The 24367-nt window shown below is 39.4% G+C and overlaps 1 protein-coding gene across 1 annotated transcript in view; it reads left to right on the plus strand.

Annotated features, from left to right (window-relative positions):
* Positions 1 to 24367, plus strand: part of tafa3a (TAFA chemokine like family member 3a) — a 118122-nt gene that overhangs the window by 47102 nt on the left and 46653 nt on the right. The window contains exon 2 of the mRNA XM_039799057.1: positions 7496 to 7608. Coding sequence (XP_039654991.1) covers positions 7497 to 7608 — 112 coding nt within the window. The 5' untranslated portion in view covers position 7496. The remainder of the gene's footprint in view (positions 1 to 7495; positions 7609 to 24367) is intronic.

Below are 24367 nucleotides of genomic sequence, written 5' to 3' on the forward strand. Positions count from 1 at the left end.
TGTTGATTATGTCTATCCAACTAGCCGTAATCAAGGAGGAGGTTTTTCTCACAAGGACCAGCAGTGAGACTCACTTGTGTGGCTGTGGCTGCTATGCAACACAAAATGGGCCAATAGCATGCAAGATACAGTATATATTTAGTATAAGCTGAGCTAATGCAGTGCCAGTTGAAAACGTGCCTTTTTCGGAGCGAGGCCATTCCTTGGCTTTCGGTATTGCTTCTTGCAGCTTTCGTGAGACCCGCTCATCCAAATAATTTCCCACTCGACATTGAGCTTTCTTGGGTCCTGGGCAATGCACCTGCCATGACATAGTTGTGTCCCCTCACGATGCTAACAGCTAGATATTTGGGACCACGCTATTTCCGGGAACAAAAGCGTTCATTTTGAAAGTCACATGGCTGATGCTTTAAATGATTGATTTTGCTACAATGTAACATCTCCTGTTTATTTTTCATCATCTGTTTTTGAATGTACTGTAGTGAGCGATGGAGAGCGAGCTATACCCAGTATGCCATTTGGCGGTGTAACCGGTAATTAGGGTCCCCTCACAATACACTACCCAGTGTGTACATAACGCACTACTGATATATGTATCCCGCAGATCTCAAGAGCTTGCGTTTGGCACTTTCTTGGGTCCTCAGTAATACACCGCCAAGTGCGAAGTCAATTGGATGAACGGTTGTCAAGAAAATTGAAGACAGACAGAGACTCCTTCCATTTTAGTTAGATATTCTGGAATAAGAAAATAAGTAAAGTAAAGCAAGACTAAGAGCCTAAAGCCATGCTAGAGGCTCCATGAGGCTGTACTTGTAACAAGAGAAAGTCAGTAGTTCCTTTTATTTGCTTATCCAAACAAGATGAGCCGCTAACGCTGTGGTTAAATGATGTCTCTTTGAGTAAAAGCCACATCTAGTCAGCACCTATTTCTTCAGAAGCCACTCAGTGAAGCAATTTGTGGTGTTCATATTCTATTTAGCTGCTCTGATATTCATGGTGCCATCAGCCAACCCGGTCTCCTAATATGTTATTTATACCATTCATATTTACAACTAATGGTCTAATACTTGTTGAAGGAAACATAACGTAACGTTCCACATAGAAGTAGGCAGGGAATCAGGGTGGATGAAGAATGTACAAAGCTGAAGACTTGCCACTAGACCACTGTGTGTGGTCAGGCTACAAAAACACAAAGTTAGGGATGAACATGGTTTTGGTAAAAGACAATCAGTGTGTCCAAAATCCATACGACAAACTAATTATAAGCAGGTTTTGGTATATTCTTTATTGGTAGTATATTCTGTCAAACCAGACAGAATGGATACTAAATATTGTTGATTTTTGACTGTGCTGTTAATGGATACTATTTTCCCACAATACAGTGTACAAAGGGAAATGGAGGACCAGCTCACAGCTGAAAGAAATGAAATAGGTGTGGTGAAACAGCCCAAGAAAGATCTTGGAAAAATAACAATCAAAAAAGTATTACATCTTAAAACACATTTTGACTTCTGTTTGTGAAGCTTAAGCAGTGACAAAGTAGTAGAAGTTACAGTTTGATGAACATCTGACGTTGCAGATATATATTATTATAATATCACTTCTTGTTCGTACAAAGCACTTTGTACGATAACTGCTATTATACAATTGTTACAGTACGTAGTTGTGACACTTGATCTTTTTCTAACCTTACCTAACCATGAAAACATTAGTTATGCTTACATTGCCATCAGATGATATTGAAGGTGAAATTAATTATGAGGGAACATTTTGAAGATGCATTTAGTATGACTATTTTGTGACTCTGCAGATACATTCATTAAAACATTCTCTCAATATGTTGATAAAGACAAATCAGCCAATCATTAAATGTACACTCTGACCTTTCATGCACAAGGTAGAGAAGATGTGGGCCTGCGGTGCACAAACCAATGAAAAAAGCATGGTATCCAAGCTGCAACCAAACGGATCCTCACACTAAATGTTTATGTGTGCCTCCAGCATGTAAAAATCAGCCTTCACCTATCACAAAATAGATTTACCCTGATCAGGCCATTTTGTGATGAGCCACCTGGTCTCGGTGTCACAACCATCAGGTGGAATAATTATCCTGTTAACCAGCTCCAGCATGCCACCTGGACACTGCCAGACACAAGATGGAAGTTGTAGTTTAAGATGCTAGAGTAGATTTAAATCTTGTTTGGAATAAAACAGTCACACACTAACTGCTAGACATTTCATTTTCAACAGGCTGGGCGAGACACACTCAAAATCCAATTATTGTCTGGAGTTCAACTGTCAGAGCAAATGTATTAGTTTTCTCCCTTTCTTGTTAACAATAACTGCAAATAACTAGAAATAATATTGTTTACAGAAGTAGGACTATTTAATAAAAGTAACCAAAGATATTCAATTTACAATGATACAAAAGAGAAAATTAGCAAATAATTACAATTGAGAGGCTATAAGGCTGGGTTCAAACAGCCTGCAGCGAAAAGCTGAGACGGATCAACTTTTGGAGAAACGAAATCGGACGTCACGCTGCGGTGGGCAACCATGTAACCACCAATCAGACCTGTCAGTCGTTTTGAGGTGGTGTGTGAGTCCCCTACAGTAAACACCACTGCGTCTATCGCTGCCCCAAGAAAGGTTAACAAAAACTATGAGGCTAAAAAACGAAACACACACACTTAACTTCCCAGGGAGCCGTTTCAGAAAGCTTGTTAACCCTGAGATGAGGGAAACTTCAGAAAGAGAGTTAACTTAACCTCAGAGTCAGTTACTATGGTAACTGAGCCTGTGAACCTAACCTGATCGGGAGCAGGTTTCTTCAATAAACCAAGAGTTTCTCTCAGTCTCTCTGGACATGCTCTTACATCCCAGCAGATTCTTTGTGTCACATTACGTTTTTTTTTTCAAACGGCAGTTTTCTTTACAACATTGGTGATGCGGAGCATATTAGTACAGCCGCTGTATAGCAAAGCGCCGTCAGAAGAATTTGAATCGCTCTGAAACATTTTTTTTTTAAACGTTTTTGTAGTGTTCCCTGAACACAAACCAGTAAGTGCCATTAAAAAGGTATCCACAGTATTGTAGGTGAATGATGTAAACCCTTTGAAATAAAAGATTATGAGTTATAATTCTGTTAATGACATGGTTCTGCGCCTCAGAATGGGATTAGTAGGCCTAGGACTTTTTTGCCCGCATGATTGCACCTAAATGAAATAGATTATAGGTTCAATACCATTTCACCAGTAACATTATACTTATGATTAAATATGATATTAAAACACTATATTGGAACTTACGCATTTACTCGAGCAGCAATTTTCTCCCACGCATATTCTCTCTCTTTTGCAGCAGTCGCTGTGTTTCTTTTTAAATAAAATATATGTTCAAACTCGCTGTATGTGCGCATGAGTATTTCCGCCGACCAGTTTGTTTGTGGTGGTTGTTCATCTGGTCCGGTGTTGGAGGCGGTATGTGTTGGTGCTGTATGAAAGGACAAAATACAGGTGAAAATTAGATTTCTATAGTAACTCTGTGGGGAGTTAATTTAACTGGTTAGTCTCCAATGAACAGACAAAAAGATCACGAGAACCACTTGAGTTACGCTGGATGTTGCAGTGTGTATCTGTTTTGTAACGTAATGTTCTGCAGAAGCTTGATGCCTGTAGGCAACCACAACAGGCAAGTGTTGAAGCCAGTGTGAAGTTGCTTAACATGCAGTTCATCACATGACCTAAAGAAGTTAGGGTTAGGGTAAGTTAAAATTACCTTTTTTATAGTGTTTTTTTACATTCAGTGTTTCTTACAAAACTGCAGTTTATTCTTGATGCCTAAAGACTATGTTGAATGCATTTCCTTCCTCATAAAACATTTTCAGTGCCGATTCTTGGAAGAATCTGAAACCAATGTTGTTTACATCAATGTTTGCTAGTCAGCAGTTCTTTTTTGCTTTCGTTGGCACAATGCTACATTTCTTAGAAAGTTACTGCCACTTTTATACAGTATCACATTACCTGCTTGCATGGGTGTTCTTGGATTTTTTTTAAGAAAAACTGCAAAGAGTACATTTAACATCAGAAAACTCAGTTTTAATTATGCCTCCACGCAGGCAACAGCTGTGGCCAAAGGAATTATGTTTTTTCAGGTTGTCTATTTGTCTGTCTGTCCGTGTGTTCCATTTTTGTGAACATGGCTGGCGTAACTCAATAAGTCACATGCCAATTATGATAACATTTCACACAAATGTCTAATAGGATGAATGATGACATTTTATATACAAAAGGTCAAACCTCTGTGACATCATAATGTTCTGTAAAAACACTTTTCTGGCCATTATTCAACGCCATACTCCGGAACGGAAGGGGAGACATTCGGTCAGATACTAAATTGGTGACACTAATCTCAAAACTGTAGTGATTGTATAGATCTTCTGCGTTTTTTAAATTTCCTTCAAAGTCTTCACTACATATATTATGAGTCCGGACAGACATGGATGTAGCCTGCAACTTGACTGGTTGGACGGATGTATTCAACTGCGAGGCAATAATTCTAGTTTGTATTGACTTAAATAGGAAATACCACAACCTCTCTTAATAAATACAAAGTCGACACATTTGACATAATGTTTAAATTAGGGGATTAAAATGTGCCTTGGCAGTTGTTTAGAAACTTGATTTTTCACAGGCTATTGAGGCCAGTCTCTGTGCGTAATTCAGAGTTTTTCCTGCCTGTAAACAGCCAATCGCAAGCATTACAAGATATTGGTAGAAGCATGCTGCATGCTCATTGGCTCATTTTTCGATACTCAATACGGTTCCTAAAAAGTATTGGTACCCAGCCCTGTCACAATCAGCTCTCATGGCTGCCGCTTGTTTGCCTTGCCTCAGGTCCACCCCACGCTCCAACTCTTTGGCTTAAAGTTGGATCATTTGGCTTCAACACCTGACCAGATGAGAAGAAGCGTAAATCTAAACTACAGGCTTCAAATAGTCTTTTTAGTAATCCATTGCTGATGTTTCAGACACTGTGTCTATGTTTGTCTACAGTCTGTGTGCTCATAACATCCCGACTGTGTCAACTGTCTGACAGAGCCTCTCATTAAGATCTCACCCAGCTCTGGCTGTCAGTACAAAGGCAGTCACAGTGAAAGCATCTCCTTCATATTCTAGCCTCTGCCAGATAAGCGAGAGACGATCTCTTTTCATGAAACCAAGCATTTTACTAATTTGAGTGGATGCACTGGAACAGTGTTCAAAGCAGAGCTGTGATTTGCGGCTGCTTTCTCACGAGAGAGTAGGCCAGTTCTGTTGGCAGTAAGATGAGCCGCTGATTGCATAGCTTGTTCCGCTCTCCACAGGCCTCTCCAATGGAAAGTATTACTGGACAACAGCCCTGTGAAAGTATATAAAGATTACTGAGCTGAGCACATTAAGACAGACACAAACAGCATTACTCACCTCCCAGGTAGCAGGATGGCAGCAAGTGGGAGAGAGGGAGACAGAGAGAGTAAACAGACTTCATTTGTTCTGGCTGTCTCCAGATCTAAATTGGTATTATGAATTGCAGTGTGTTTGTACACGGATGCCAACTCTCACACTTTTGGCGCGAGGCGCCCACTTTTAGACTCTGTCTCAAGCTCACACTGCTCAAATAAATGTCTTGCGAGGAAGCCACAAAGCTCACTCCTTAAAAAATATATTTATGCTGGTTAAATAGGCTTTTTCTGCACACAAGATAAAGTCTGAACATCAGGCTTTTATCCACATTTCAGCACCAATAGTGTTCCATAAACATTACAGATCTTAAAACCACAAAACACATTTCATTTATGTTTAGTTTGGCCTCATTCACTTTGCTCAATGTGTCTTAGTGTGATTAGTGATGAGTCTGTAACTTAAATCAGATTAATGAGGCTCACTAGTAATCCCTCACGGCAAAAGTACTATGGTATTATCATGATAATGGATGGTTTTACCATGGTACTTACTTGGTAATGGCCTATATGCACCAGCACTCTGCCATGGTACAAAAAGTGTACCGTTGAGGGACGGTGGTGTGGTGCTATAGTCTTTTTGGGGGGGATGACCCATGTCAATTCTTATTTCCAGCTTCAGGCTTTTGTCTGATGCGTTAAGAGAGACAGATATCTTGCCTGACAGGCCTACCTCCACTAACATTATACTTCCTAGACCCCACCACCAGAAAACAAAAAAACAAAAATAAAAAAAACAGTCTCACTCAGGCTGGTTGTCGAAGGTTTGTAGCTAGATATCTGCACAAAACATACAGTAGGCTACACGTTTGTTGAGTCATCATGCAATAAATTAACATTTTAAAGAAAATGTACAAATATGAATCCGAAGATTCCATCAAAAGTCCATCACACCAGACAAAGGCACAGTGAAGTATTTGGTGCTTGAGACTTTGAGACATAGTGACTACTCGCAGGGCTTGTTGGTGCACTACTGTAGTGAAATAACAGTTTTTTGGCAGCCTTCCAAAAGAAAGCATGATGAAATCGGAGGATAAACCAGCAGAACTTGCAACCCCAATCATAAAGTTTTGTAATGTATAATACAAAAACCACGCAATTTAATATTTTGGCTGGTAAAAATTGTGCTTTTTTCATCTACACACCAACTTGGCCAGTGAGTCAAAAATTTATTTCAGACCAGTGTTGTAGTCGAATCACCAACTGTCAAGTCCAGGTCAAGTCTTGAGTGCCCAGTGTTCGAGTCCGACTCACCAAGAGTCAGAGTTGAGTCACTATTACCTGAATTTGAGTCCGAGTCGAGCCACGAGTCCAGATATTAGCGCCACGGGTCTGAGTCCATGACTTGACTAGTCCATCACTGCCTATTACACATAAAAATAGTCGAAACTTGCGCGAGTCCAATTCGAGTCACGAGTCACGAAAATAACGACTTGAGTCGGATTCAAGTCCGAGTCCAGGACTTGAGTACTCCATCGCTGTTTCGGATTCTGTTTATACTCCAACAGAGGAGGTTAAAAACAGCTACATCGAGTAGCACAGCTAATAAGCTTCATAGATCCTCCATTTTGGACTCAGTGTTAGGACAACTTGACATTCTTCAACAGCGCAAATTTACTTGTCAAATTTCACCAAAGTTGAACTTGATGCAAAACAGTTAGCGCAGATTTACTTCAACGCAGTGAGCGAATCCACTGCGAATGCTTGTGTTGTTATTGTACTTATTTACATTTCCTGGCAGTATCCACATTTTCTGCACCATGGGGAAACCTGATATGTGGTCCGCAGCAGGCTTATCTTCAACACAGCAAAGGTGTCCAGTTTAAGCTCTGTAGATCCAAGCTTTGTGATTTCAGGAGTAACTATAATTGACCACCTCTGACTGCCAAGCATAAGCCTGTTGGCATGAGCCCAAGTGAGCCAGCCAGCACATCTGAGCGTCTGGTGATGCAAATATGGAGGACTGCTGATTATATTTTGCCTTCTTTTTTTCAGAATGCGGGAGAGGGACCTACAGAGCATGTGCAGAAGGGCGCTGCTGCTGACTGTCTGTATGGTGTCTCTGTGGGGACAACTGACCAGCGCATCGTCACACAGAAGCCACATAGGTACAACACTGCATGTGTTCCTTTGTGTTATTTTCTTCAGGGTGTCATGACCAAACCAACCAAAGTCTGCTACTACTGGCTGATACTAACAGCTCGACTAGAGAAGCTGAGGATTAAAGAAAAGTACTGGTGTTTTATTCATTTATATTGTCCCTATTAAAGTCATTGCCCATGAAAAGTCTAAAAAAACAGTTTTTGATGTACTGTGGAAGGTAATGGGGGCTTTTGACTTCCAGGAGGACAGGACCATCAAACTGGCTAAAAGGATAGGGTATTTAGGATAGTTATTTCATGCAGAAAGAAAAACAAACTAAGAAATTATATAAACAGATCACTGACATTATCCTTTAAGTGTCTTGCTGAAAAGACTATGATGACTTAAAAATCGTTGAGGGAAGACAGAGCATTTCTCATTGATTGTTCCTGTGCACCTACATTTATGTAATTTTCCCTAAAACCTAATCCATGTATGTGGAGTCATTAAACCGACTCTATGTTCCTATTTACTGCTTTTTGAGAAGGTTTTATTAAAACTAACTGGGAAAGAGCTCCTAAAAATAGATTTAGTTTTTTTTTAACAGACATTTCTGTTGAAACCATAAATCATCACAATAAGACAGTAAGCTGCATCATACTGTAACACATACAATACAACTAAAGTTCTCAACCTGAATAAACACACATCACAATCAATTCTTTACAGCAGGTCAGTCGCATGTGTTAGCCATAGTTCATCTCACTGAAACCAATATAATTCGTTTTTGTGGTTTCTCTGCTCACCAGCAAAGCACAGATGTACTGTAAGGTTGCGTTTTGGGCAGTCATGCAAGTCAGTGTGTGCATACATTTGTGTGGCAGGGGACAAGACCTTTCAAAGTGATTTCCCTTAAGAGATGGCCTGATCCCGTTATGGTATCGTGAAACTGTAGGGCTCCACATTAGCTGAAAACAATAACATGAGCAGCAAAAGACTTTGATAGGGAATCAAAATCCGGAGCAGTGACAGGGTAGATAGACTGCACATAATATGAAACAAAGTGCCTTGCTGAGTGTGTTTCAAATCAAGTTGAAGAAGGCGGAAGAAAAAGCTGGGACAGTAGAATTAACTCTCTGTCAGCCTAATGTTTGATTTCACCAGCTGCTGAATCATTTTACCATTTAGCTAGCCAGCTTCATTTCAGATTCACCTGTGGAGAGACTACAGTTTGAGTATGAGTTAGGGTATATTTGGTAAGTAATATGTTATTGTTCATTTTTAATTGATTGGCCTGCAATCCAAACTATGTACTATTACTATAAAATATACATTATATACTAATCTTCACATCTTCACATGCTCAAGAAAATGGACTTTACTGTTCTGTACTAACAAGAAAAAGAACAAGACATGTGCTCAGACATCAATTTAACAGCAACTTTAAAATGCTGCTGCTGCTGATTTGAAAAGGTTATCAGGAAAATCAGGAAGCTACTACTCAGGATACTACTGAATGTTTTTTGTTCCTGAGATGTCAAAACCCTGTCAAAATAGGTTTGTAATATGGATGTGGAATGCAGTGTGTATAGCTCAGCATCTTTTGTGACATTAAAAAGCACCTTCTCTTACCCTTTTCATCATGAATACATTCAAGAAACATGAGATAAAAATATACTATAAAGTAAGCGGACATGTTCCCTGTCTGGTGTGTACTTCAGTTTTTCATGCTTCCATCTAGGCCCCAGAGTTTACATTAAGGGAAATGCTACTACAGCACAAAATTATATTTTAGACAATACTTTACATTCATGGTAACAATTTGGGAAATGCTCTTACCTGTTTCAACACGACAATGCCTGTGTGCACAAAGTGAGGTCTATAAAGAAATGTACTGACCCTAAACCTTCCACCTAAAAATTTGGAACACCAATTGTGAGTCAGACCTTATCAGCCAACATCAGTGGTCGACCTCAATAATGCTGTTGTGGCTGATTGCAGCCTGGCTCAGAAGTCTTGTGTAGAGCCTTCTCGGAGGTGTGGAGGCTGTTAAAGCAGCATGAATGGTTTTGGTTTGAAGCGTCCAGATGTCCACATACATTTGGTCACTGCAGCTCTGCATCGTTAATGGGGAACCACATGTGATAATTAAATCAATACATTCAATAATTTCTGAATATATTTGATGATTATAGATTGACAGTAGAGCGGTAAATCCCACGTTTGACTGCCAACATTTGTTGGATAAACAATTTAATCTCCAGGCTTACATCACTGTCTCTTTGGTTTTGTGTTTGTCCCGCTCTTGTGGATTGCGCACTTATTCCTGTGATTTATTAGAAGGGAGAGAGGGGGCCAACACGTGTAGGCTGGCCCCGTGCTGCACTGACACTTAGGTAATCACGCAGCCTGTCCCTGAGCTACGGAGGTTAAGTCAAGGTGGGCCCAGTAAACAAACCTCTTTAGCCCTTCTGTTTATTAAGGTCGGGGCTTCGCCAAAGCAATTGAACCTTTCACCATAGCCTGACTGGAGCATGCTGAGCTTACAGGGCGCACACATAACCCCTGTAATAAGACCACTGCACCCCCCCAGAGCACCATCTGCATTCATTAGCTAGTCATGAAAGAGTGGTAAGGGGGAGGAAGGGTGAGAGGAGAGTGGTCTGGATAGAGAGCGAGCGTGCTAACAAGTACCCTTCGGCTGTGCAATTTGTTTCGGTCCTGTCGATAGGATTTAGACTGATGATGTTACCAGGTCGAATGGCGGCCTAATAACTCAGCTATTTAGATACTTGGATACTTTTTTTCTCCGCATTATCTCACTCGGTCTCGTTTGAAAAACTGTAATCAAGCTCTCTGTTGGTTGTTGGTCAGTGTCTGCGAGGGCAAACGCTGAAATGTGGTAGAGAGGAAAACTGGCTTAAAAACACAGCTCCTCCTTTTGAGATGAAATCGCTTTAAGCAGTGCCGTTTACAGGTCGTAAACTCTGTTATACTTTTAAATATAAGGCATTAAGCCACATGGCTCATGAATAGCGCCACAAATTGGAATCAAAATGACTTTGGAGCTCAGGTTTACGTTGGGTTTAAATCAAGGTCCCGTTCTATATTCACATGCACACAAGGGGCCGTGCTGCCTTATTAATAAGATGAAACTGTGCACTGGCTCTCATTTGAATTCAGTGGAATATTTCCATATTTGCTTATGGTAGAGACTTCTAAAAAAAAAAACTGTGTGATGCACTCTAATGGCTCATTCTCAAGCTGATTTTCATGCTTCAGGGGATTTTTTTTTGTATTCTATGCAAATTGGCTTTAACTTTTTTCCCCTTTTCATTTTCAGTGTTTCATATTAGGAACAAACTGATTCTCCGAAGCCCAAATGAATGGCAGAATCGAACAATATTTTTTTTTTTTTTATTTAACTCACATTAATTTTTTTTTTTCTCTCCCCACTGTCCCAGTCATATTCATTTTTGGAAAATATATATTAATATGTGTCCCATTAATAAAACGTGTACATTTTAATATGCTTACTAGAAAAATTAAAATGGTTCCCTGTGCCAGCCTGGAGGGGAAAAGGCTGTGAAAAGAGCTTTTCATGCTTGATAGGTCTTGATCAAACCAGCCAGCAAAGTTATTTTTCGAGTGTTTAAAGGCTTAGATTATTTTAGAAATTCAAAATAATATAATTTGTGACAGTTCAACTTCAAATAGCTCTGATGTAGATTTAGTCATTGTGTTTTGAATAATGAAATACAGTTTGTTTCACAGTATATCAGTAAAGAAATATTAAAAGGGAAATTGCTAGATGATTGAAAAAAGCACTTTGTCTTTATACTGCATGGTCTCTTCATGTTATGCTTAACCAACATTTGCTTTTTTCTTTATTAATTTATTAAAATTTTCTATGGAGCCTCAAAACTGACATAACTGTAGTAAAAGATAACCACGCAAGTCAAACTTCCTGACCTTTTACACAATTGTATTGGTTCCAGGGCTCTGTGTTTTGTAACAAAATATATTTTGAAGGTCAACAGATATCAGTCAGAACACATAGTCACTGCGAGATGAAGAGAGGGACCAAAAAGAGGGCAATAGAGGAGGGAGGAGAATCATCAGATAAATTGAGCCTGACTAAATAGCAAGCCACTGATTTTAGTGGCTGTTCCACAGGTCAGTTAGTGCCTCATTTGTCAGTTCACCAACACAAATTAGGGCAAAAACATTTCGGACGTGGGAAACATTTTGGGTGAAGATTTTGATCGAATCCAACTGGACCTACACAATGCATTTTCTACCTCATTATTTCTCATCAGGAGTTTCAGTACATGGGTTCCTCCAGCTTACTGGCCTATAATGAGCCCTGTAACGCAGTATATCTCTGTTGTTACATCCGCCTGCTGCACACTCCACCCAGCAGGTCAGCGTGGAACCCTTGCCAAGGGGGAGCATGACATTATACCAAGCGGCAACAGAGCAGGTCACCCCCACCCTGGGGATGTGTGGGGATGCGGCTGCGGAGCATTCGTCCTGACATTTGGAGAGCAGGTGGATGGCACAATGGTAGACGGAGATAGCGAGTAGAGGGAGATTGAGATGGAGATGTGGGGCTGTTTGAGATGCACTGTGGGGATGACAGGGGTCAGCTCGCCCCATCTCCCGGTGGCAGCTCCCGAGATTAGAAAACCATCAAACGTCCTCTGCTATACGCATCTGAATGGCAGCTGTATAGATGAGCCATGAGTGGCTGCGTGTGGCCTTGGTTGTATCCTGTGTGTGTGTGTGTGTGTGTGTGTGTGTGTGTGTGTGTGTGTGTGTGTGTGTGTGTGTGTGTGTGTGTGTGTGTGTGTGTGTGTGTGTGTGTGTGTGTGTGGCTCTAGCGGAAGGGAGCAGGGAGATATTTGTGCTGAAAGAGTGTCAATAGTTTTATTCACATGCTAAGAGGGAATCAAAGTTCACTTCAGAGCTTGTTCTTTTTATCATGTGAGTAGTGATAAAAACCAGAGAAGTAATTTTATACATCTGCTACGATGAACACTTTTAAAGGGAAATTCTGGTTTTATTCAACCCGAGTCCTATCAAGGGAGCCACATTAAACATTAAGCACATACAACAGTAAATAACCATAAACAATAAAAACCACACCAAACATCCAACAACAATGAATACATACATACAATACAGAAAACAAAACCTAAACAACAACAACGCAGCAATGGTGGTGACATGAAATCATCAGTCCAATAGCTAAGATGAATCAATAGATAATTAAATAACTAATCAATAGCACACATTATAAAATGTCTATGTGCCTGTGTCTGATCTGTTCAATAACTGAATGCTCCTCGGCACAAATTATGTAATGGCACGTTTGGTTTTTGTGAGGGGCATTCGAAATCTACATCCAGAGGGGAGGGGCAAAAACTCTGAGCAAAGTGGGTGGGATGGATCATCCAGTATCCTCAGGGCCAGATTAAGGGTATACTGTTCTGTGAGGTTGGAGATGCTTTTAACATCGGATCCAGTAATTTGCCTGCCCATTTTAGTCACCTTGTCCAGCATGTTCCTATTCTGTTCTCCCCCGAAGAACAGGATGGCGAAAGTCACCACACTCTGAATGAAAGTTAAATAAAACAATGTCAGAGTTGTTGTGTCTGCATTAAAACTACGCAGTTTCCTTAAAAAACAGAGCCGTTGGCAGACCAGGTGAGTTTGTAATCAATAATAGTGCCCAGATACTTATACTCCTCTACAGTCTCAATGACTGTCCCTTGAATACTAACAGGTTGCAGTAGAGGGGGCCTTTTCCTAAAATCAGTCACCATTTCTTTTGTTTTTGAAATGTTTAAAATTAGTCTTTTTCTGATCGGAGTCAGCCCATAATGACTGTGAGGACTGTGTGCGCTGTTAGCATAAGCTGTACGTGTGTAAAAAGTACAAACAAAACCCCAAGTGTCTGTCAGCTGTTGACCATGTCTGTTTTGGAGTCTTTACCGTAATTGTGTATGTATACAGATTTTTTTCAATTTCATATGCACTCACCTTCAGTTTCACCTCCAAATGAAGTAGACGAAATACAGTATGTATGTGATAATTCATCGCACTAATTTATCCTATTTGATATCCTATATGTGTTTTTATTTTCATCCCGAACTGAAATGGCCTATAAATATATATTTTATCAAATCATCATTTGTAGAAATACATCTGAGAATGACAGGTTCATTTGGACAAACTGTATGCTTGTTTATGTCTGTCTGATTGACCACAATGTTGGCCAAGACGCAACTTGTAATTAACCAAATTTGTACTTAAAATTTCTTCATTTGTACTCCATGTGCTTACATTAAGGTCAATTCCCATCTGATCAGAGTTTTCAAACATTGACCGGGGCAACAGCTTAGAGTAAAATCTTTCTCTGCGTTCCATTGTCGCAGATAGGACCCATACTGTGTCAGAATCAGATACGCCAGCAATCTTCTATTTCCATTCTGTCTCTAATTACAGCTTAAATGTAAACCCATTATCCCTCTCTCCAATACGAGTTACCTCTAGCTATTCTGAAACGCAAAGAAATGAGGATTTTTGGATTTTGATAGAAATCGAAGGAGATCCTGGTGATAACGATTTGAGCTGATGAATGCAATTAGTGGAGAAGTGCTAACAGCATGGCGGTAATTGGGTCTTACAAACTAAAAGCCTGCCCTTACCCAGCAATTAGAGCAACCTCCTTTAAACTTAGTCAATTGTATTGCTGTTAATGGTCTGTGCTTGGTTGAAGCTTAGCACGAGGAGGTACAGTCCCCTTTCAAATCGCCGTTCCTCGTCACGGGGTTTCTGTGGTCTGTTGAAACTTTAATGTGTTGAAGATTTGTTGAAGCGATTAATTTGTTAATGATGGTGATTCACTGCTTTACAGACTGTGTTATATGAGAGGCTGTTTGATGCATGTTGCTACATTACATTAACTTGGAAACAGTCGTTTATTACAATTTATCATAAAGAGGAATGGTGCCATTGTTCAGCTTTCAAACGTATTGTTCCTACGTTCTAGTATTGCTAATATCCAAGGAAGGAGGAGAAAGCTGTACACTTATAACCAGTGTTGGGGAGTAACTAGTTACATTTAATTGTGTAACGTAATTTAATTACAAAATAAAGGTAACTATAATCCGGGGTTACTGGGGAAAAATGTGTAATTTAATTACAGTTACCTGAAAATGTTTATGATTACATTGGGGGTTACATCTGAATATTTTCTTTTAAAAGCTAGGCTATATGGAGAATAATATAAATTGTGTTGCTTTGAATGTTTTTCATCTGCACAATGTCTTCTTTTGCCATTTCTAGCCACAGCCGTTTAGTAAAATTTAGTCTCTCATTGCCAGACCTTCCTCCACAGTGCTGCGGAGTAGGGTCACACAACATTCCGGGATGGGAGAAAAACGTGTTCTGGTTTATTGGCATTTCATTAAACCCATCAAAATCATCTTGGGCCCTAAGCGCTGGATGGAGCCACGGTGCCTCTGCAAAATAGCCTCAGAAAGGAACTTTTTTTGGTGGAACATGTCTACGTTCAAAAGTTGTTTTTAGTTTTGCAACAGAAAACTCAGATTGGACAGATAGTCTAGCTAGCTGTCTGGATTTACCCTGCAGAGATCTGAGGAGCAGTTAACCATAGTCCTCATAAATCCACCGGAGTTTAAAATTCTAACACAAAGAAAGCAGAAGGTGATGGACATCCGGCCAAAAAGCGGGACATCCGGCAGAATTTACGGCGGCACAGAGCAATCCCGGAAGTGGAATGTCGTGGATTTAGACTAAGTAAAGTTTGATTATATTCTGATGTTTTTGATTGGTTCTCCTGTTTGAATTTGCCGTGCCACCCATCTGACAGTTAAATTTCAGCATAATTTGCTTGGTACACCTCAGAATGATCTCATATTAAAAAGAGATGCTGAAGTCGGATTTTGTTTTTTCTAATTATTATAATCTTAATTCATGTGATGAAAGATTTGAAAAAGAGTTTGACAGTAGTCAGAGTACTGCTGTAATTTACACTGCCAGGTTTAAACATTTGAAAACATTCATTAGAAATTTAGAAAAGTAATCAAAAAGTACTAATAAATTACATTACTTTGACAAGGTAATTGAAATAGTTACATTACTATTACATTTTAAATAGGGTAACTTGTAATCGGTAAACTATGACATTTTCAAAGTAACCTTCCCATACGGCTTATAACTGATGTACACTTTTTAGCACATGTTGCCTGAAGTAAAACATACTATAACTTAACATGTACAGAGGAAAACATTTTACTCAAACCAGAGAGAACTGGTAAAATATCAATAGACAGAAAGGTGGACAATAATTTATTTGGTGCTAAAGTGATTGATTGGTGGTTTGGACTGCTCCCAGCACTGTGCATCCTGAGCATGTTTTAGCCTGAATCCCAAAAATGATCTTAGTCCTCCCAATTTTTGTCAATAAAGTAGTAGCAGAATGTACACCAGCATGGAATCGCAGATTACACTTTTGCTTCCCTGATAGCTACCTTTATAGAATATGTCAAGCTTACACATATTGAATGAGTCGCCGTAAGGCATTAAGAATTGTACATGCTAAAGTTGGGTCGTGTTAGGCTTAATGCTCTACTAATGGTTTGTAGCTACAGGAGGTGTTTTCTTTTTGTGGCACACAGTATATGCCTATAAAGTGTATCAAAGCAGTTTAAGTAGCTTCAAAGGAGCAGGCAGGGATGTCTGAGTCATGATGGAAACAGAAGCAGACAGGTGCAGCCATACTTAGAGCAGCCTGGGACGTGTTAGTGCAGAACCAGTCAGCTGGAGGACAGAAAGAAAGGCAGGCAAAGATCATAGAATTTCAAGTCATTTAACTTTTTATGGAAGTTTTTTCATCTACACCATCAAGTTTGCTGCAATAGAGCATCTTAACAAGTATGTGAAAGTTCAAAATACAGCATTTTCATATAAAGCATGTGATATGGAGGAAGTGAGTCTGAATTGATGGTATGAGCAGATTGTCTGGTAGTTTGAGGAGTTTACAAATTCACTTTTAAACACAGCGATTGACTCAAAGATCTAAGGTCTTATATTTAATATTTACAACCTGATGTCTGGACGGTTCCTACGGTGCGTGGGGATTACAGACTTCAAAGATCATCAGCCACCTGCTGAGTTTACAGTGAGATCAGGCAGAAGAATCATAAATAAGATTCACAAAGATGCAAGACATGTATGCCTTTCTGGTGCTCCTAGTTACAAGTTACAAAAGGTTGACTCATTATGAATCAGTCCTAACACAAATGTGAAACTATCCTAATCATCTTAATTAAAACTGATTGGTAGTCAAGTTGTGCCAATTAATTAAGAGAGCACACTTTCAAAAATAATAATACGGACACCTGCTTTACAGAGAAGTTAAATACCTTTTTAGATAAATGATTTTCAAATCATGAAGGCCTTTTTACAGACGCCGCAGCCGACCTGTCCCGCACCAATGTGACGTCAAAATGACGTAGATCTGGCTGGTGCTCCAGGATTTTAACCCTTGTGTTATCTTCAGGTCAAATTGACCCGTTTTCAAATTTTTTTTTTATATCAGAAAATATGGGACGTAGAAATAAGTGCTGAAAATGTGTAAAAGAAAAATTTAACAGAACAAAACGTTGAAAAAAAAAAAAAAACGTGAGGCAGAGATACTGCGTGAGTTGAAAGGGACAAGTGCATGCAGGTGTTTGTGAAAACAAGAGGAAGTAAGTTATTGTTGTTTAGCCAGTGGCTGTGGCACATACTTAAAATCCTTAGTGCCTGATTAATAATTTGCATCAAAAATAGCACCCATTCTTGGAATCATAACTCTGTCAAATCTGAACACACCAGCATGATACACACAGCCAAACATTCAGTGTGGCTTGCACTTTCCTTGCATCTTAGCATTTTAATATCTCTGATAACTCTGATATCGCTGGTCCATTGTGATTAAATGCCCATAAACCTACTTAGAATTTATTGAAATGAATGCTCCTTCTATAGAAGTTGCCTGAGAATCGTCACATTTTTAAATTTTCTTCAGTATCAAAGTAATTTGGTGATAGTCTGTACATCTAACTAGCTAATTTGGCATACTTTTGTAATGAATGTAAGTATGTAAAATGTAAGTAATTAGAGCCTAAAAAACATGTTGTAGCCTACAGCATTACTCACTGAATCAACATTGTAGCAACTTTATGCTTCCTGATTACATCTGCCAACACATGGGATATTTATGAGCCATACTATGAGAACTGTTGTTCAAAAACTAAAATTTTGACCGAGGGGGTCCACAATGCCAGACTTTGAAAATCCCTGATTTAGATAAATAAATCCTAAGAAAATATTCGAACAGCTTGCCTTGAGACATGTAACGAGTTCGTCATGATCAATTGAAATTCATCTTAAGGATTTTCCCTATGAGAGCTGGTTGTTGTAGCTCTTTCCAACAGCTTGACATCTGTCTCTAAATTGGCATATAGTTTTAATTCAAGATGTCTGAGAACATGTCGGCAAAGTTTTAATGTTCTCTCTAAACGCTAATTCTTTGTACTTACTATTACAGATTTGCAGCCCCCAATCATAAATATAATCCATTTGCCTTAACAACTGTCCCCTGAAACCTCTTTTCCATGCAGTTTGATTATGTAAATCCTAACAGACATTTATGAGTGCTCATCTGTAGTCAGGCGATGTTGAGAAGGAAGTCGGAGAGAAACTCGTCAGCTGTTTAGCCTTGGGTTTCCTTTTTTCTTTTAAAGTAATGCTACGCTATGGCTTGGTAGTTTTTCTTTAGAGGCTGGATACTGACTGAATAAAGTGAAATATAAGCTTCTAAAATGCAGTCTATCAATTGCTTGCCTCCATCTTCCGGCTGCGCTCCATGACTTTTTGCCTTCTGGCTCACATCTCCCTAGGAATGAAGTGCAGTGCCGAGTGTCCACATCGGACCATAAAAACGGCAACTGAGGCTGAACATCAAGTTTATGTGAATGGACTGGAGCATAAAATGTAATGGGTGCAACCATTGGAGTTCTCCTGAAATGGCTTTTTTAAAAGGTTTGTCGACATATTTTTCAGGAAGATGGTCTATTAAAAAAAGGAACATTTATATTGAGCTGACAGTGGGTGGACAGGTCAGATGCTCCGTAATAGTGTCCTCAGACGGCCCGCAATTCAACGGGGGATCAGTGCCTGTGGCTGCCTCGCCACTAACGAGATAATATTGTTTTCCAGGGCAAGGTTTGATTTAGAGCAACTGGTTAAATATACCCCTCAGTTAGCAGCATTGTTAGTGTAATTACATGACAATCTGATTTAGAGAAGAATAATCTCTGATCTTCAGCTATGAGTAATTTGAAGCGACTCATTGTTCTTATTTTCAGACTGTTCTTGTTGGTCTACTTTTAATGCAGTTTGTCGTCTCCTCCATCTAATGAAGACTGATCTGTCTATAACCCTCATCCCCTTTTAGTTGAACCAATCTTTCGGGTCTTATGACACTGTGCCTGTCACTCAGATCTGAAAGGCATCAGTGGAATCTGCTCAAGATGAAAAACATGGGAATCCAGTTGGAGAGCAGAGACGGCAGCCATTTAGAGCAGACATGACATCTGCTTGACAGATAAGCAGCATGTGTGCATGTTAGATGAGAGACCAGATTCAGGAGTAGAGGATCTCCAGTTTCTCTATTGTCTGCCTCTGGTGGGACACATACAGTCATGGTGAAGTTGGGCATGGAGCGCTTTTGATTACGCTGTAGAAAATCCACTTACAGGCATTCTATACAGTAATATTATGTTATATAGGTAACTGGTAACCATAGATCTAAATGATACAGCAAACTTCACATACAATTAGTTTGCATTAGAAAATGGGAAATTGTGTTGATGTTTTCAATTAACAAGGAACGGTTTTCCATTTTGATTGTGTTTCTGTTATATCTTCATGTCAACTAAAGCATTTTACAGTTATGTTTTGGGAACTCAAAGCTCTAACTACTATAACTAACTGGTTAGGGAACGATTTTGATCTTGGTTAAATATTAAAGCTTGAATGAGATGGAACCCAATGATTTTTTCAATATTTAAAATCATGATCTTTCTGTAACTTTAAAGGTATCTTGTGGAGTTTTCTTTTGGTAAACACAGTTTTGTACCCTTAAGGTGTAACAAACCATCGTCATGAATGTGTGATGCTTTGCCTACAGTACGTGCTTCTACGTCCATGTGTGCACGACAAGATATACAAACAAGATCAAGCGTTGGTCAACTTCCTGGTCTGGAAAGTGAAGCCAAATCAGAAGTGCCTTAAACTTGCATTTTTGTCTCATTTCCAGCAGGGGGCGACTCCACTGGCTCCAAAAACAAGTCAGATTCTACAGTCTAAGTATATAAGAAAATGACCCTACTTCTCACTTAATTTATAATAAGTAAACAGTAAACATCAGTAAACATTTTCCTAAAGTTTCTGGTCTCAATCGATACTTTCAAGTCTTCTTCAAAACAGCATTTTGTAAATGACGGTCCAATTTATTTTAAAATGGACGATAAAGCAGGGGATGCTTTAGGGACGTGGCTACACACCTACCTTTCAATCATGATAGGGGCTTAGCAATGCTTATCAATGGACTGTGTACATTAAAACTTGTTTTTGGGTGTTGTCTGTGGTTTTGCTAATCAAAAAAAACTTTTTTACTAAGTTCCTTTCAAATGATAATATAAGGCTAATATCAGTCTGAATAACAATATTTAGTATTTTTTATTCCTTTTTATATTATTGCACATGTTGGAGCACAATGCAAGAGTCAAGATAAAACAGGACAAAGATGTTTTCTGGGTTTTCCTTTCCAGAATAAAACGTTTGACCAATAGTTAATTCTCTGTTGTTACATAACAACAAGAACATGTAAGCCAAAGCAAGACACTTCATAGTGGTGGTCCATAAAATGAAATGGTACTTAAAGGTAGACATTAATTAGCAGCCATTTTCTTCCTGTGGAGTACCTTCTAATATCTAGAGAATGTTTCCAGATCTGAATGACAATCATATAGTGATTGACAGTCATGGGATACGTGTGCCAGACTGCTTTCATTCTGCTTGCAGTAGATCATTAGAAAAATGTAGAAAAAAAATCCCTTTATCGTGCTGTATTTTCGATGTTAAAATGAGATTATGAAAAATGCACATACAGTGTTGTCGCTAAAAGCGCAGAGAAAATCACATCTGATGAAATGAAAAAAGACTAAATTGGTTCTTTGATGGTGTGTCTGAACATCCCTTATTACATTTTCAGTGACTGTCTAGAGAGTGAGTAACCGTGTCAAGACAACACTTTCTTAGCAGAAGGCTTTGAGTCTGTGCATAAGTCTTTTTCTGACTCTGTGCTGCTGCTGTCCCTGGGTTTAATAACTTCAGTAGCCTTTCACTTATAAGGCTGTATGATTCCTTGAGGGACTCCAATTGATCAGTCAGTGGTGGGCTCTAACATCTTGGCAGCCAGATGAATGGTACTGACATGGACTTCATCTAAACCGCTAAAGCATACACTCGGGGAATGTGAGGGCCCACTCATCTGTTTCTATTTTCTTTCCCTCTAAAGATTGTCCTCAGTCAGTAAAAGATTACAAAAATTGAAGAAATTCTGCCACCAGATAACAGACCTATGAGATCTTGATAAAGATCGATGAGCAAGCAATACTCACTTTATTTTAGTAATTGAAAGTAGTACGACCTCATAAGCTTTGTGTTGCAGTTGGGTTAGAGTTGGCTTGATTCTTGGTCTGGGTGCTCTCAGAGGAATAATATACCACTGAATATATTAAGCACTGTTATTCTTACTGCACTGCCCCCCCGGTAGCTGAAATGGGTAATTGCATTGTTTCAAAAATGAGTGGAATAATTACTTCTGGCATAACCAGATATTTTATAAATACTTTAAATAACACAAAACAACTAAATGGTGATAGGTAATACATCTGATTTCATATACTGCTTTAGTAAAAATAATATTTTTTCAGGGCTCTGGCTCTCACCTGAGACCATTGTCGACGCATATGCAGGACGCAAAAAACGATAATTACTGTTGCACTAGTCTGGACATCTTACCGTGCCCATGTTGCAATAAAGGTTACCTAAATGTCATGTATATAAATTTGCTTACTAATTGATTGCGCGTTTTGTGTAGATTTGGACTTTTATACGTTTTATTCCACTTTGTTTAAACGGCGAAGTTCACCTCATTCACCTGTTTGGAGCTGACTGGTGAATGTGACGCACGTAGTATAGGCCTTGCTGGATATACCGTGACTCTGTTTGATCTACTGATCGCTGTGGATTACTTTTTTTCATGTCATTGGATTACGGCAAAATACTGATCTTTTTTATTAACGTGTCTTAACGTTTTATGGTGTGATTGTGCTTGGTTTTTGTGTTTGGAGAGGCATCTCAACACACTTTAGGTCTAACACTGATTGTTCACTGTTACATTTTAGTTGAATTTAAGTGTCGGGGAATTCCGCCACCGTCTGTATATTGTGCTCCAACACAGCCGTGCCGCGATTGGATTTCATAAGGATGAATTGTTAAATTGTTACAATGTAATTTCAAATCTGCTTTAAAAAATAAACATATTTTTATTTAGCATGTTTGTTTTGTCCATATGTGCTCGTGCTGTGTTCCCAGGTCTCAGCTGCTACAATGAGTTTTTTTTTGTTGCCCCCCCTGGCTCGAATGTCAAGCCAGACAGAATGCTCGGTTAAGGAAAAATTGTGTTCATGATAAAAGGAGCCTTCGTTAACATTTAATAAGAGATGGGAATGGGAACGGAAACAGGGGTTTCCTGCTCCAAAGTCAGACAACCCAATCGGCCAACCACCGAAACCTCTTTCCCTAAGAGGTTTTAGGGTGCTATGACAACATTACTACTACTACTACCACTACTACTACTCTTACCTCTTGACAGATTTTTAACTTGCACCAATGCACTTACCTCTAAGTCGAACAAAAGTAAACAGAAAGTAGTCCCCTAGAAATTCCTGTAGCTGTTGTAGTGAACTGCATAGTATATTGTATTAACTATGACAGGTAGTTAGATCAGCTGGCAAGTTGAAAGCAACATCAGCATTCATTTAGAGTTGTCTCCACCTGGCAAATGTAAGTCCAACATTCACTCTCCTTTTACCTCAGTTTTGGTCTCCACCAACTCCTGAGAGAAAATGCTCTTTAGCATTTAAATGCTTCACTACCAGCTAGTGGCTAACTTTGTCTTCCTGCTGGTTGGTGCTGGTCAGGTAGCATATAGTGGGTATATTAGAGCTTTTTTGCTGAAAACCGCGCTAATGAGAGCAGTGAGACTGAATCAGAACTGTAAACTTGCAGGCCATAAATAACAAAATGATAAGCTAAAAGTGGCTAAAACTAAGATAACTGCAGAGTCAGGTGATCATCTCGCTTAATCACTACCTGTGACACCATCCACATTAAGGTTGTTTTGTTTTTTAAACGTTTTTTTGCAAAGCTGTGGAGGCCTGAGTCCACATTTGCCATATCTCTATAAACTAGGAGCTGAGTTAAATGTTTTTTTGACCATCATTCATAATGAACAGAAATATTTAAATAACAATCAGATTGAGAATTACTAATTTCACTTTAAACTAAACTCCTACTTCAGTCTCTCTCTGTCAGACGTGAGCTTATTTGGATGAGATTGTCAGCTCAGCAGGTTTACAGCTGGGTGAAAAAGAGTGAGTCTCTTCTGAATATGGTAATCCCATTAAACAGTGGTCTCGTGAGAGTTCTTTTCATGTTCCACACTAGGCAAGATGAATGAATGTTTTATAAACCAATACCTCAGTATGTCTCTGGTATGTTTGCTGCCACATCAAAGGGGCGCTATGAAGTTTTTTCGCTTTTTGCTCGCAGGTTTCACTATAGCGCTCCCCCTACAGCTTCGGAATAGATATTTGGCAGCTCTTATGTTTACTTGTGTCTGACTCCTTGCTCGGTCAGTCTGCCGTTTTATGTGTGCAGTGCCGTGAAGCAATTCGTTACATCACGAGACCTGAGACCACGTGATACTTCCTGACGCTGAGGCCGGTGGCCCGCCGGCTGAAAGTTGCAAGGGTGGTTTTTCCACTCACAGGCGCTAGGGGGAAGCGAGACGACCACCATTCAACTCGAAAAAAGTCATATAACCATTTCAATGACTCCGAAGCTGTTAAGTTAAGGTAAATTAAGCTAAAAAAAACTGTATAGTTCCCCTTCATAAGACTGTTAAATGTGTCAACAAACCATTTTAATTGTTTTACCTGGAACTATTTTAATACACACTCACATCGTATGTTAATGAGTGTTGTTGGCTGTATGAGACTGGCAGCTTTGGTCCTTAAGCATCAGTGTTTTTCAGCATGTTTAAAGGTTTTTTAAGTTGACCAAAATGTGTTCGATATCGGAATCTGGAGCAAACGGTATGATTTGAATCATTACTTATTCATAGGCTGTCTCCATTGTATGGCCTACAACCTCTGTTTTTATGGCTGCTGCTGTGTCTGTGGTCTGGGCCTGTGGCCAGGATGTGACTTTGTTTTCAGTGTTTTGATCTGCCTCTGCATTTACCGACTGGAAAAGGCAGACTGGCAGATCGCTGCATGAGGCCAGATTGAAACAGAAAATACACACTGCATATTTTGCTCTCGGTCCTTCTGTGGTGAATGCTGGACTTGATGC

This window comes from Perca fluviatilis, chromosome 4, assembly GCF_010015445.1.
Source record: "Perca fluviatilis chromosome 4, GENO_Pfluv_1.0, whole genome shotgun sequence".
In the NCBI taxonomy this organism is placed as follows: Eukaryota; Metazoa; Chordata; class Actinopteri; order Perciformes; family Percidae; genus Perca; species Perca fluviatilis.